Source organism: Schistocerca serialis, chromosome 2, assembly GCF_023864345.2.
Source record: "Schistocerca serialis cubense isolate TAMUIC-IGC-003099 chromosome 2, iqSchSeri2.2, whole genome shotgun sequence".
Taxonomy (NCBI): Eukaryota; Metazoa; Arthropoda; class Insecta; order Orthoptera; family Acrididae; genus Schistocerca; species Schistocerca serialis.
In genome coordinates, this window is record NC_064639.1 from 44,239,290 (window position 1) to 44,252,938 (window position 13,649).

Consider the following 13,649-nt stretch of genomic DNA (forward strand, 5'->3'; position numbering starts at 1 on the left):
GATGTCACAGTCAAGGACAGAAAGAAACGATCTTAAACGAGGATCTAGATAGATCCACAGCCCATTGCATTTTTATTTCATTTTACTTCCTGAACGCCGAAAATGTGGTGTTAGAGCTTTAGTGTTTTAACTGCGTGTGTTCAGTTTTGACAGTCAGATGACGAGAGCATTCTCTTCGTAATGTGCTCTGAACGTGTGTGAAACAACATTAAAGTGGGTGAATACTGCCCATTATTACTAATAAAATACAGCCGCTACATCACCTCCCAGAAGTAGGTAATATTAAGTGTGATCGCCGGCCGGGGTGGCCAAGCGGTTAAAGGCGCTAGAGTCTGGAACCGCGCGACCGCTACGGTCGCAGGTTCGAATCCTGCCTCGGGCATGGATGTGTGTGATGTCCTGAGGTTAGTTAGGTTTAAGTAGTTCTAAGTTCTAGGGGACTGATGACGTTAGAAGTTAAGTCCCATAGTGCTCATAGCCATTTGAACCATTTTCTTTTCTTTTTTTTTTTTTTTTTTTTTTTTTTTTTTTTTTTTTTTTTTTTTTTTTTTTTTTTTGTAAATGTGACATTGTCAGCGAAGAAAGATAACTTACCCATTTACACAGACAGGAGTCACTCAGGTAATGTTACGGCGCTATATCACAATACGACAGTAAATCAAAATCAATTCACCGTAGATTCACTAAAAGGTCGGTGTTTCTTCTTAATCAGTAACAGAATCAAAACATTACGCCACTACAGATTTTTCATTGGAGGACCTGGCGGCAGAATGTCTTGGCTTCTTCGCTGGGGGCTTCGAGACTTCGGCGTCCACAATCAGCTACAGTTTATACGAACTGGCGCTGCATGAGGACATCCAAAGTAATCTGCAGCTGGAGATAGACTCTGTGCTGCAGCGACATGACGGCAATATTACGTACGACGGCATAGCGGAGATGTCCTATCTGGACAAAGTGGTGTCTGGTAAGTTTCATAACTTTCTACCTTTATTCTGCAGTGACATGGACGCTAGAGTTAAAACGGGGACCATGTACAATTTTGTCATTTCTGAGTTTCACTTTGCTTCTTGTAGTCGAGACAGGTAACTGTCAGGAGAATAAACAGTCCATATCGTGCAATGTATATTCCCCCGACATCCGTTAACAGATTTGTGGATTTCTAAGAAGTGAGATCTCTGTGTTCAGTAATACGCACAAAGGAAGAAAAAAATAAAAGCGACGCACCACGAAGGAATTATGCGAAGGGGATGGAAATCGGTAGATGTTACGTACATGACAGGCAAACAAATGATTACAATTTCGGAAAGTTTGATGATTTATTCAAGAGAAAGATCTTCACAAATCAACAAGTCAATAAAGCGTTGGTCCACCTCTGGTCCTTGTGTAAGTTTGGTGCTGTTTGAAAGAGTTACTGGATGACCTCCTGAGGGATGTCGTATCAAATTCTGTCATATTGGTGCGTTAGGTCGTCAACATCCCGATCTGGTGGGAGGGCGCCTTCCGTTGTGCTCCAAACTTTCCCAATTGGAGAGAGATATGGTGACCTTGCTGCCCAAGATGGGGTTTGGCAGTCACGAAGACAAGCAGTACAAACGTTCGCTGTGTGCGAACGGGCCTTATCTTGCTGAAATGTAAGGCCAGGATGACTTGCCATGAAGTGCAACAAAACGGGGAGTAGCATACCGTCGACGTTGGGGCTCCTCCAGACACGTCTTCGCTGGTCTCACGGCTCAGTTCGAAGCGCGACTCATCACTGAATACACTTCTACTCCAGTCAATGAAATTCAGTCGAAGACGTGTCTCGAGACGGTCCAGTTAGTGGGTGGATACTAAACGGGCTGTGGTCTTCCATATGGGTAACGAGCTACAGTGACCAGGGTGCCGTTTCGTTTCGTAGCTGGACCCAGTTCGTTGTCATCCGCGGCAGCCTTACATACAGCACAGCAGTACCTCGGCGAGATTTACGCCCCGTTTGGTTGCCTTTATGGCAAGATATGGTGGCCTTATCTTTCAGCAACACAATGCCCGCTGGCAGACGACGAGAGTTTCCACTGCTTGTTTTCGTGCTTCACAAATCTCAAGTTGGGCAGCGAGGTCGTCAGATCTCTCAGTAATTGGGAAAATTTGGTGCATTATGGGTAGTGGCCTCTAACCAGGTCAGGATTTGTAAAACGTCAATTGGACGGAATTTTCCACGATATTCCTCAACAGGAGATCCAACCAGTCTATTGATGAATGCCAAGCCGAATAATCGCTCGCATAAGGCCCAGAGAAGGGCCAGCTCGTTATTGACTTGCTCAGTTTCTGAAGCTCTTTCTACTGAATAAATAATCTACTTTTTCTGTACTGAAATTGTTTGTCTGTACAAGTACATCTCATCTACCCATTTCGGTCCCATTCGGAAAATTCCTTCGTAGTGTGTGGTTTTTTCCCTTAGAGTGTCTACTTAGCATGTCCACTGAAAGTTAAGTGTGGCGAAGTGTGTTTCGAAGTCTCATATTTGTAGTACTTCCGGAAGTGATACAAGACAATCACTAATTTGTATGCATTCCAAGTTTTAAATTAATGTTTATGGTTTGTGTGATACTGGGTAGGAGTGTAATTTCAGCATTTAGTTTCACATTGAAATTGTCTGTATTGGTTTTTTTTTGTGAGAACATAATTACAGCCATTTCAGGAATGGGCATGACGACCAAGTTTTAATATATATTTAAACCTGTGTTCCCTTGTAACAAAAAAAGAGAATTGTCAAATATACATTAAATTTAAAACTGATAACCGGATTGCAAACCAAGAATGAAATTAAACACTGACAAACGCTCATGAGCTGCAAGAGGTAGCGAAAGGGGCCCTAGAAAAGCTAAATAACCACAAGAAACTTCCGCCTTGCATAGTGCTTGTGTACCGTACTTTCTGCCTGAATCCAAAATCGGAGAATACTTACGATCAAGAGTTTCTAAAGACGGAGATAGTGAACCAACATCTCCTGTGGAATAACGACGGGAATGCTTTGGTTTTTGTGAATATTTAGATATGTTATCCATATGAATTTAAACACTTCCGATGGCCACTCTCCAGTGAGCATATCTGGGATGCCTTGCAACGTACTGTTCAGAAGATATCTTCACCGCCTCGTACTCTTACGGGTTTATGGACTACCTTGCAGGATTCATGGTGTCAGCTCCCTCCAGCACTACTCCAGACATTAGTCGAGTCCATGCCACGTCGTGTTGCGGCACTTCTGTGCTCTCGCGGGGCCATAGATGATGTTAGACAGATTTGTCAGTTTCTTTGGCTCTTCTGTGTATCTTTCATTTTAGACAAATGTAAATTAGATGAGAATAAATGGAATAGAATTAAGCTGAAAAGGACGTCTCAAGTAGGATGGTAAATATTTACTAAACTGGCCTTTTGTGACAAGTTGAAGCTGTGTCAGTTTTAAAGCTGGTACCATTGAGTGATTCGAGGCCTCAACTGCAGATGTGAAGTGGAAACGGGCGCCTGCTGTAAGAGTTAATTTGGCGGAGTTGTCGCGTAAAACGGCAGGAATACCAGACGGACGGGATTGTGTTTCGAAGACAAGAAAGACGCTCTCTCGTACTTTCCTGGCCTGTAGTTGATCCAGTATTCTGCAGAAATGGAATGGCCACAACTCGAAACAGACGTGATAGTCGCCCGGTTGGCATGGTATGAAGCACGAGGGTATGATCTTGCCTTCACGTCTGTACTGGGTCAGTGCGGTGGATCCAAATGGCTGAAGGAGACTAGTCACATGGTCTCACCGCAGAACTGTTCAATATTTGAACTGAGATACTGACACACCGTCTAAAGGTTTGGGTGAAAATTTCGCTAAGCTACTGTACGTTTGTGATCTTCGTCCAGAGGAACTCGATTGATTTATGAAGGTCTCTTTCAATCGACGACAGCTAATTACAAGGGAAGTGAACTGTTTGAGCTGGACAAAAGTTTCGAATCTGAATTCTACTGCGGGACATCTGTTCACGAACGTTAATATTTTTACTTTAGGTTGACACCACAAAGCTCTCGAAATCTTCGGAGGGCTATAAGAGTTTGCGATTATCGGCGTATTTAGCTAGCTGATGTACGATGTTCCCAGCCCAATTTCTTCCATAGATTTAACATGATATGCATCTTAATTGAAAAGAACGCATACATGGTAAGCAATATTCTCAAGTTGTGGAATCTGATGGATATTGATACAGAGCTGTCCAAATTAGCTGCAAGACAGTAATTATTTGAACAGTTTGATACTGGTATACACACGTATGTACATTACTATCTTGTCCTACAGATTATTACGTATGAAAGAATATAGTATTCCGAAAGTTTAGCAGTCATAATAGTGAACCTTCGCCCATACTGTATGAGAACCAGATTGACCCCTCCAACAGGTGTCAGCCGGCGCTCCAGTGGTGAGTTGTGCTGCTTAGCTTTAGATGCCAGTAGCCTCTGACTCAGTGCCCTCTTCTTGCTTTCTGCCAGAGACGCTCAGGAAGTACCCTCCGCTGTCTTTCCTGAACCGCGACTGCGTGCAGCCCTACAGGATCCCGGACAGCAACGTCGTCGTGGACAGAGGAACGGGAATCCTCGTCAGCCTCTTCGGCCTCCACTACGATCCGGAGCACTTCCCTGACCCAGAGCGCTACGACCCCGAGAGGTTCTCAGAAGAGCAGAAGGCCAAGAGGAACCCTTACGTGTACCTGCCATTCGGGGACGGGCCTCACATCTGCATTGGTTTGTTGCCTACAGTTGTTCTATCATTGTTCATGATACAGATAAGTATACAACTATAGTTAGAAGTATCAGCACTGTAGACAATAAAACATAGATAAAGAAATTTACTCTACAGTTAAGTTTATTTTACGGGCTTTCAGGATGCTGGAGAAGCTTACGTCAGCAACTTCTGTTAATCAGTAGAAAGAAAAACCAGTCCGAGCTGCAAATTTTCACTTTTTATTCCTCCGATGACTAGTTTCGGACGGAGGCTCATTTTAAAATCATCATAACATTGTCGAAAATGCCATCTTCGAATATGTCAAAAAATGTAGAATGAACATTTACAGTGCATACAGGGAACAGTTACCTGTATGCACTGTAAATCTTCACTGCACATTTTTAAAATCTTCGAAACTGCCATTTTCGACAATGTTATGATGATTTGGAAGTGGGTCTCGGCCCGAAATTAATCGTCGAATGAATAAAAAGTAAATATTTGAAGCTTGGACTGGTTTTTCGTTCTCCCAAGTTTAGTTGGTTTGTTGTGTGTTTTCCTGGATCAGATACACTAGTTTGAAAGGTTTCCTCGAGTAGACTGTTTGCTGTATATTTACAGAGCTGCATTTATATCCACTTATCAGTGTTTATGACGAACTGAACTACTTCAAAGTTTACTACAGAGAATGAAGTATCATAGGTTAGAAATACTACCATGTAATAGAAAAAGTTTGAATCACATATTTTCTTTAGTTGTAATAGGCACACTGGATGAAAGGTACCAGACAAAGCAAGCACGCTCAGGGGAAACTCAGCTTGTTCTTTTCTCGCATGATATCCTGCAAACGAAGGATTAGGAGTAGTAGGTGGATTCCCTACTCCTAGATTTCCGCAAAGCGTTTAACACGGTGACCCACTACAGACGTTTAACGAAGGAACTAGTATCTGGAATAGGTGCCCAGACATGCGAGTGGCTGAAGGATTTTTAAGTGACAAAACTCAGTACGTTGTCCTCGGCGACCAGTCTTCATCGGAAACAGGGGTATTGTCATGTGTGCGCGGGGAAGTTGATAGACGGACAGGAAGAGCGGTTGTCTGAGGCTGTTTGCTGATGACGTTGTGTTGTAAGGCGTGAGGTGTCGTCGTCGAAAAACTATAGGAGCACACAATCGCTAATCGTTGTGATGAATGGCAGTTTGCTCTGAATATAGAGAAATGAAAGTTAATGCACATAATTAGGGAGAACAATCCCGTAATGTTCGGATACAACATTGGTAGTGTACTGCTTGACACAGTCCCATCGATTAAATATGTAGGTGTAGCGTTGCAAAGCGACCGGAAATGGAAAGATCACGTAAGGACGGTAGTAGGGAAGGCAAATGGTCGACCTCGGTTTATTGGGAGAATCTGACGAAAGTGTGGTTCATGTTTAAAGGGGACGCCAAATACACTTGATACATCAAAAAGACTCACTAGAGTCTAGTACACCTGCCTAATATCGTGTATGACTTCCACGAGCAAGCAAAAGTGCCGCAACACGACGTGGCATGGTCTCGACTAACATCTAAAGTAGTGCTGGAGGTAACAGACACCATGACCCGTGCAGATATCTTCTGAACAGCACGTTGCAAGGCATCCCAGACATGCTCAATAATGTTCATATATGGGAAGTCCGGTTGCCAGCGGAAATGTTTAGACTCAGAAGGTTTGACACCCACACATGAAGAAATTAATGCCATTAACTGAGGGTTGGAGCCAGTAATACTCTTAAATTTCAGGTAATTTCTACGTTTCGCCTGCTGTTCAAAACAGTCGCAGACTTTTGTATGACACTAAGTGCTTGGGAGATTGAACGGAGCAGTCGAGGTGTATTAGGATTCCTGAAAATCCAACAAAGGCGGAAAGTGTGTGTGTGGACCCGTCAACACGGCTATTGTCATCTTGGGGGACTGGAGAGTCCACAGCATACTATTAATGGACATGGACAAGGAACCGGAACAACTGATCACCGAGCAAGTTGAAATATACATCCTGGTTCAAACTCACGATATGCTATATTAGTGGGCCCAAGTCACAGTACGAAAAACAATCCCCAAAACTGTAGAACTACCTACTGCCTCTATATTCAGGGGCTTAAATGTTTCATTCGAAAGACTGTGTATTCGATTCCTTCCATCATTCAAAAGAGACATACTCGCGACCCGTCGGACCGCACTATTCTCCTCGAGTCAGCTGCTCACTAGTTTTCGTGTCATTTGGCACAATGAAGATGTTCAGCTTTACGTCACACTGTGAACAATGGGTCTATGCGGAGTATACGATTCCTAACGTCCTTTGCACGCCGTACCCTGTACGAAGACTGGACGAAATGGACCTGCAGTCATTGACAGCGGCAGTTCCAGTGAGTTTTGAAACTGCCAGTGACAAGTCGTGCCGATCGGTTGGTTCTTTGATTTGGGGGAGGGGACCAAACTGCCAGGTCATCGGTCCCATTGGATTAGGGCAGGATGGCGAAGTAAGTTGGCCGTTCCCTGTCGAAGAAACTATCCCAGCATTTGCCCGAAGCGGTTTAGGGAAATCACGGAAAACCTAAATGAGGATGGCCGGACGAGGGTTAGAACCGTCGTCCTCCCAAATGCGAGTCCAGTGTGCGCCACCTAGCTCAGTCCCGATCATAATGAAAGAAATGTTTGCTGCATTGGCCGCTTTTTATTTCTGCTTCATTTTTATTCTGTATACTATCAAGTTTGGGCTGTACAGCAGAACTGAGGCAAAATGTTTCACCCGTTAAACAAATATGTTTCGAAAAACTGGACATATTTGGCCCCGGGAGTTATCCGCGACCCTTATGTAACCAAAATAGGATTATTATATTCTGTCACTCGTTGTTTTTAATTCTGGTAATCTCTTCCATCACCTGATGTGCTCGATTTGAAAGCGCGTGATTACTGCTAAGATTTTTGAATTCCAGTAGTAGCTTATTGAAAATGGATGCAGCAGTATGCTGCACACCTTTCTGCACAAGAGTTAAGGAAGTCAGATCCAAATGCACTTTTGATTTCTGCCGAGTTTTAACTGAGTGAAAGCTGTTTATTCTTGAGAATAAGCTAATATTGTTAACAAGAAATGACGGTAAGGAATATATATATTGAGAGACCAGTGTCAAAATACCCAGAGTCGTGAACAGGGGTCGACAAGTGCTTGTGGACTTGCACCACTTATTGCCCGAACCACCCGTTTCTGAGCCAAAAATATCCTTTTAGAATCGGAAGAGTTACCCCGAAAAATAATACCATACGACATAAGCGTATGAAAATAAGCAAAGTAGACTAATTTTCGTGTCGAACGACGACTCGCTTCAGATACCGTTCGAATAGTAAAAACGGAAGCAATAAGTCTTTGAACAAGATCCTGGACGTGGGCTTTACACGACAGTTTACTAACTATCTGAACACCCAGAAATTTGAACTGTTCAGTTTCACTAATCATATGCCCATTCTGTGAAATTAAAAAGTCAGGTTCTGTTGAATTTTGTGTTAGAAACTGTAAAAACTGAACCTTACTGAGATTTAGCGTTAGTTTATTTTCTAAAAGCCATGAACTTAGGTCACGAACTGTTCTATGTGAAACCAAGCCTATGTCACACACAACATCTTTTAATACCAAGTTAGTGTCATCAGCAAACAGAAATATTTTAGAAGTTACCCATAATACTAGTGGGCACATCGATTATGTAAATATGGAACAGGAGTGGCCCCAACACTGATCCCTGGGGCATCCCCAATTGAGCATACCCCACTCAGACCCCACGTCACAGCCATTCTCGACATTGTGAGTAATGACTTTTTGCTGTCTGTTGCTAAAGTAAGAGCTCAACCAATTGTGAGCTATTCCCCGTATTCTATAATGGTTCAACTTCTGGAGCAATATTTTGTGATCAACACATTCAAATACCTTATTTAAATAAAAAAATATGCCAAGCTTTCGAAATCTTTTGTTTAACCCATCCAGTACCTCACAGAGAAAAGAGAATATAGCATTTTCAGTTGTTAAGCGGCTTCTAAAGCCGAACTTTAGAGTTGATAGCAAATCGTGTGACATAAAATGATCAATTATCCTTACATACACAGCCTTTTCAATAACTTTAGCAAAAAAGTGATGACATAGAAACTGATTTAAAATTGTCTACGTTATCCTTTTCTCCCTTTTTATAAAGCGGCTTTACCAACAAGTGCTTTAATCGTTCAGGAAACCAACCATTCCTCAAGGAAAAATTACAAATGTGGATAAATACAGGGCTAACGTTTGCAGCACAGTACTTTAATATTCTCCTACGCACTCCATCATGATCATGAGAGTACTTCAGTGAATTAATTATTAATTCAGTCTCCCCCTTGTCTTTATCGCACAGGAGTATTCCAGACATCAATCTCGGAAAGGCATTTGCCAACTGAGTTATATGATTCCCTGTAGAAGTTAAATTTTTATTTAATTCACCAGCTATGCTCAGAGTCTGTTCAGATTTCACTCCAGTCGCATTAGAGAGTGCTAGTAGCGCCACTACGACGATGAAGATCAGGTTTGCTTTAAATGCGCACTGTAACAGTCGTGAGTGTCAGTTACCTTTGAGGTTGGACGTGGTGGGTTGATGTTAGTCAAGTATGCCTTACAGGTGACAAAGACGCCGTTCTGAGCGCATCACTGAGTTTAAATGAGGCCGTGTAGTGGGGCTATGAAAAGCTGGGTGTTCCTTCTACGATATTGTAGAAAAACGTGACAGGAGTGTAGCCACGTTACATGATTGCTTGCAGCGGCGGTCACGAGAATGTACGGGCGCAAGGAGACCAAGCTCCAGAAGGCCATGTAGCACTACGCAGGGGGAAGACCATCGTGTTCACCGTATGGCTCTGGTGCATCATACTGTACCTGCAGCAGAAATCTGAGTAGCAGTTGCCATCACAGTGGCACAAAGAACTGTTACAAATCATTTTCTTCAAGGACAGACTCGAGCCAGACGCGGTGTAGCTTACGTTGCACTGACTCCAAATCGGCGCCACTTGTGGCTTCACTGGTGTCAATAGAGAGCTAATTCGAGGGCAGGGTAGAGGCCTGATGAAAGCTGATTCTGTATCGGTGCCATTGATGGCTGTTTCTATGTCGGAAGGAGACCAGTCGAGGATCTGCAACCAGCCTGTGCTGTACTTCGTGAGCAGCAGTCCACGAGGTTTTCAACTGGATACTATCGCTCACATACCGCTGCTGTAGCGCAACACGCTATATAGAGTGTCGACATGTTGCCCTGGCCTGCTCGATCACCAAATCTGTCTCGAACACAGCACATATGAGTCATCATCGAATAACTTCCGCGTTATCCACAAACAACATTAACCGTCCCTGCACTGTCAGTTCAAGCGCAACGGACATGGAAGTTAATAGCACAAACTGTCTCCGGCACCTGTACAACACAATACATGCATTCAACATTCTGACGGTTGCGCCGGGTATTATTGTACCAGCATTTCACATTTGCAGTGGCATATTTCTCGCTTATGTAAACGTGTGATCATGCAATGTTAATCACTTAAATACGTTACGTAGACAAATGTATTTCAAAAATTTCATTACTGTACATTAATTGTTTTTGGTGTTGTTATCTTTTCCGTCACTTTCGGGAGACGTACAGAAATCTGCATCTGGACGTGCGCATGTGTGTTTGAACCTTTCATCTGCACTGTGGCAGGATGCGAATATTTTCGAACGCCGTCCCCCTTGCCGCAAGGGCCCACCTATGCACGTAGTGGGCGGTAACCTCTTGTGCGAACTGTTTACAAGGGCTGGAGGTTGGCTCCTGATAGGCCTGCCATCACCTATAAACGACGAATGCGCAACAGCCTACTTCACCAAGCCCAATGGCTCCTCCACTGTTGGTCGTTATCAGTTGATTTGCTACTCTACGATCACTTACCTCAATAAATATTATTTCGGTTTTCAAACCAGTACTGACAGCGGAACCTTAGTGTATTTCGTGTCGGTGAATTTAGTATTTCAGCTTGTTCGGGGCCGACCTCCGTTTGTTTTTATGTTGACTGAGTAATCGCATTGGTCGAAAGGTTTAATGCTTTATCAACAACTTTCGATAGTTTCTGAACTCGTATACAAATGATGTCGTAGGAAAATCACCGGCAAGATCATGAGAATCTCTTCCTGTGAACTGTACCTAAGATTTAATCTACAACACGGGGCATAATATAATTCTAAGTTCCCAAAATCACGGATCATGCACATATCTGTAATTCTAATAACTTGCATTTTCCTGTACCTAATTTCTAGTTGCATGTTTGCTTCACTCACATTTATTCTTATTAGTTCTGCAATTTTCAGAATGATTAATGCACTTAAAAGTTGTACACATTTTCATATTTCTAAAGTACCTGAAGAGCAAAGGCAAAACATGTATTTGAATTATTTCATTGTCAAATCCCATGCGCTATCCAGATACCTGGAATCTTAATCCGACGTAAGTTACAGGCAAACAGATCTGACGTTCTCTTTTCACTTTGCAGGTAAGAGACTCGGTTTGCTGCAGACCAAAGTGGGACTTGTGAACATCCTGTCCAAGTGCAGCGTGCGACCTACGGAGAAGACGACCAGGCACGTCACCTACAACAGCAGAGGTGTAATGCTCGCGCCCACAAAGGAAATCGAACTGAAATTTGTGAAACGATGATTGGAAATTCAGTACCAGCCAGACAGAATCTTAAAGACACTCTGTGACTGAATCGTCTGATTACTTTGCAGCAGTACTGTTTTTAATAATAAAATACACTTACAAAACCATTTTCACACATTTATACCGAGAGATTTTTATTCAAGAAATACGTCGCGAAAGACTTCGTAGCCACACATTTATATTGTTCCTCCCATTACGGACCGAGTGTCGCCAAAGTTTACAGTGATTGCTGCACAGCGCTCAACGCAGGCTCAGCTCTCGTATTCAGATCACTGAACTTTCTCTCTGCCTCCACAAGCAGATTGTACCATTCTGGAAAGAAACCGTAACTTTTTGCATGAGTGCACAATGTTTTCAACTCACCTGTCCGTGACTAAAAATATTATTGGTTTAGTTAACTGCATCAGATAAGACTTCTGTATCCATCATTCAACCATACCAAGCTTTACCAGTGTAGCTTCTAACAACTACTTCTTATATAAGGGCAGTCCAATGAAAAGGTGAGAGGTTGAAAAAGTAAGTAAACTGTTTATTATTTCAAAATTAATGGCGATAACTGTTAATAAATTCATCACACTGTGAAACAAGGGGGTCAATACCCTCATTGAAAAATGTTTGCTGTTGCCTACGAAGCCCTGATTGAACCCAGGCGTCCACCACTCTGTCCGAAGCAAATCGCCGACGGCCACGAATGTCCTTCTCCCGGATTCAAAAATATGGAAATCGCACCGGGAGTGATCGGGACTGTATGGAAGTCGTTTAAGGGGTTTCCCAGCGAAACTTCTGCTGTGCAGTCGATACAGTCTTGGCAACATGTGAGCGGGTGTTATTAACCTGCAACATAATGGTGTCCGTCTACCACGTACCGCTGTGTGTTGATTGTTTCTCCATGTTCCAGAAAGTTAATCAGCAGTCGGTCGTGGTACCTAAAGAAAATAAATGGTCATCGTGAGTTTCTCGGACCAAGCATGCCTGCAGAAGTTTCGCTGGAAAGACCTTACACATTCGCCACACAATTATGATCTTTCCCTATGCGAGTGCTACACTTTTGGAGCCCTGAAGAATGACATTCGCGGCCGTCGATTTGCTTCGACGACGAGGCGCACGCCTGGGTGCAATTAAGATCTCTTGGGCAATCGCTAACATTTTTCCACGAAGGCGTTCACCGTCTTTTCTCACGGTTTGATAAATGTATTAACATCTAGGGTGATTGGTTATGAAATAGTAAACAATTTTCTTACTTTTTTTCCTTGTATCTAGTTTTCAGTCGTCTGCCCATTACATACATCTGTGACTCAGTAAAATGTGTGTGACCCATACAATAACTGTTATTGTAGGTAAAATGTTAATAATAACAGTGATAACAATAATAAACACAGCAGCTTGCCGTGGCGATCCGAGAGAGAATGTTAAGTATGCACACCAATGAGAAGCACCTTCTGAAAGTTTAAATGAATTACAGAAGCAGTAAAATGAGTATTTGGACCCATGAATTGAACACGCAATGACATGATGGAGGGACAGGATGGTGGGATGTGTGTTAAGAGGACAGGGAATAACTATCGTACGAAATTGGTGTAGTCTAGAATAATGTTTGTGGTTGAGAGAATGAAATTGTATTACTTTATTACGACTATTGCAGACAGTTGTAGAGGCAAGTTAACATAAGTCATATACGGAGAACATTGACAGACGCTCTTTAATAGCAGAGATGGAACATCACACCAAAGAAAACTTGTCAGTCTAAGGTGAATGTGTGCGCAGTCGATATTGATCGTTACGAACTCCCCATACTTCCGTGGTACTAGAAGGAGCTGCAGAGATTAAAAATTGTAGAGGAAGACAGAAACTGGAATACAGCCAACAAATACCTGAAGGCATAGGGCGCAATTGTTACTCTTAGTCGAAATACTTGGTTCACGAAAGGAATTCGTGCCGATCGTCATCGAACCAATCAGAAAGCTGAGGACTCAAAAAATAAATAAATAACTAAATAAAAGAAACTACAAATAAAGTTGAAAACTCAATACAGTTCCATTTATGTTGTTTTCTAGTTTCATACTTGATACCACACTCTACATTTGACACTTTTACAAAATGCTTTTTTGTTATTTGTTCTATTTCTTTACTCCTAGAATTAAAATCCATTCCTTCGTTTCCTTTCTGACAATGACAGCACTAATTA

At 42.6% G+C, this 13,649-nt stretch overlaps 1 protein-coding gene across 1 annotated transcript in view; it reads left to right on the forward strand.

The window, feature by feature from the left end:
* The window catches only part of LOC126455429 (cytochrome P450 6k1-like), a 42,602-nt gene extending 30,454 nt beyond the window's left edge, over positions 1-12,148 (forward strand). Inside the window, exons 4-6 of the mRNA XM_050091179.1 lie at positions 713-964; positions 4,504-4,755; positions 11,298-12,148. Of these exons, the coding sequence (XP_049947136.1) occupies positions 713-964; positions 4,504-4,755; positions 11,298-11,461 (668 nt within the window). The 3' untranslated portion in view covers positions 11,462-12,148. The remainder of the gene's footprint in view (positions 1-712; positions 965-4,503; positions 4,756-11,297) is intronic.
* The last annotated feature ends 1,501 nt before the right edge of the window (positions 12,149-13,649 follow it).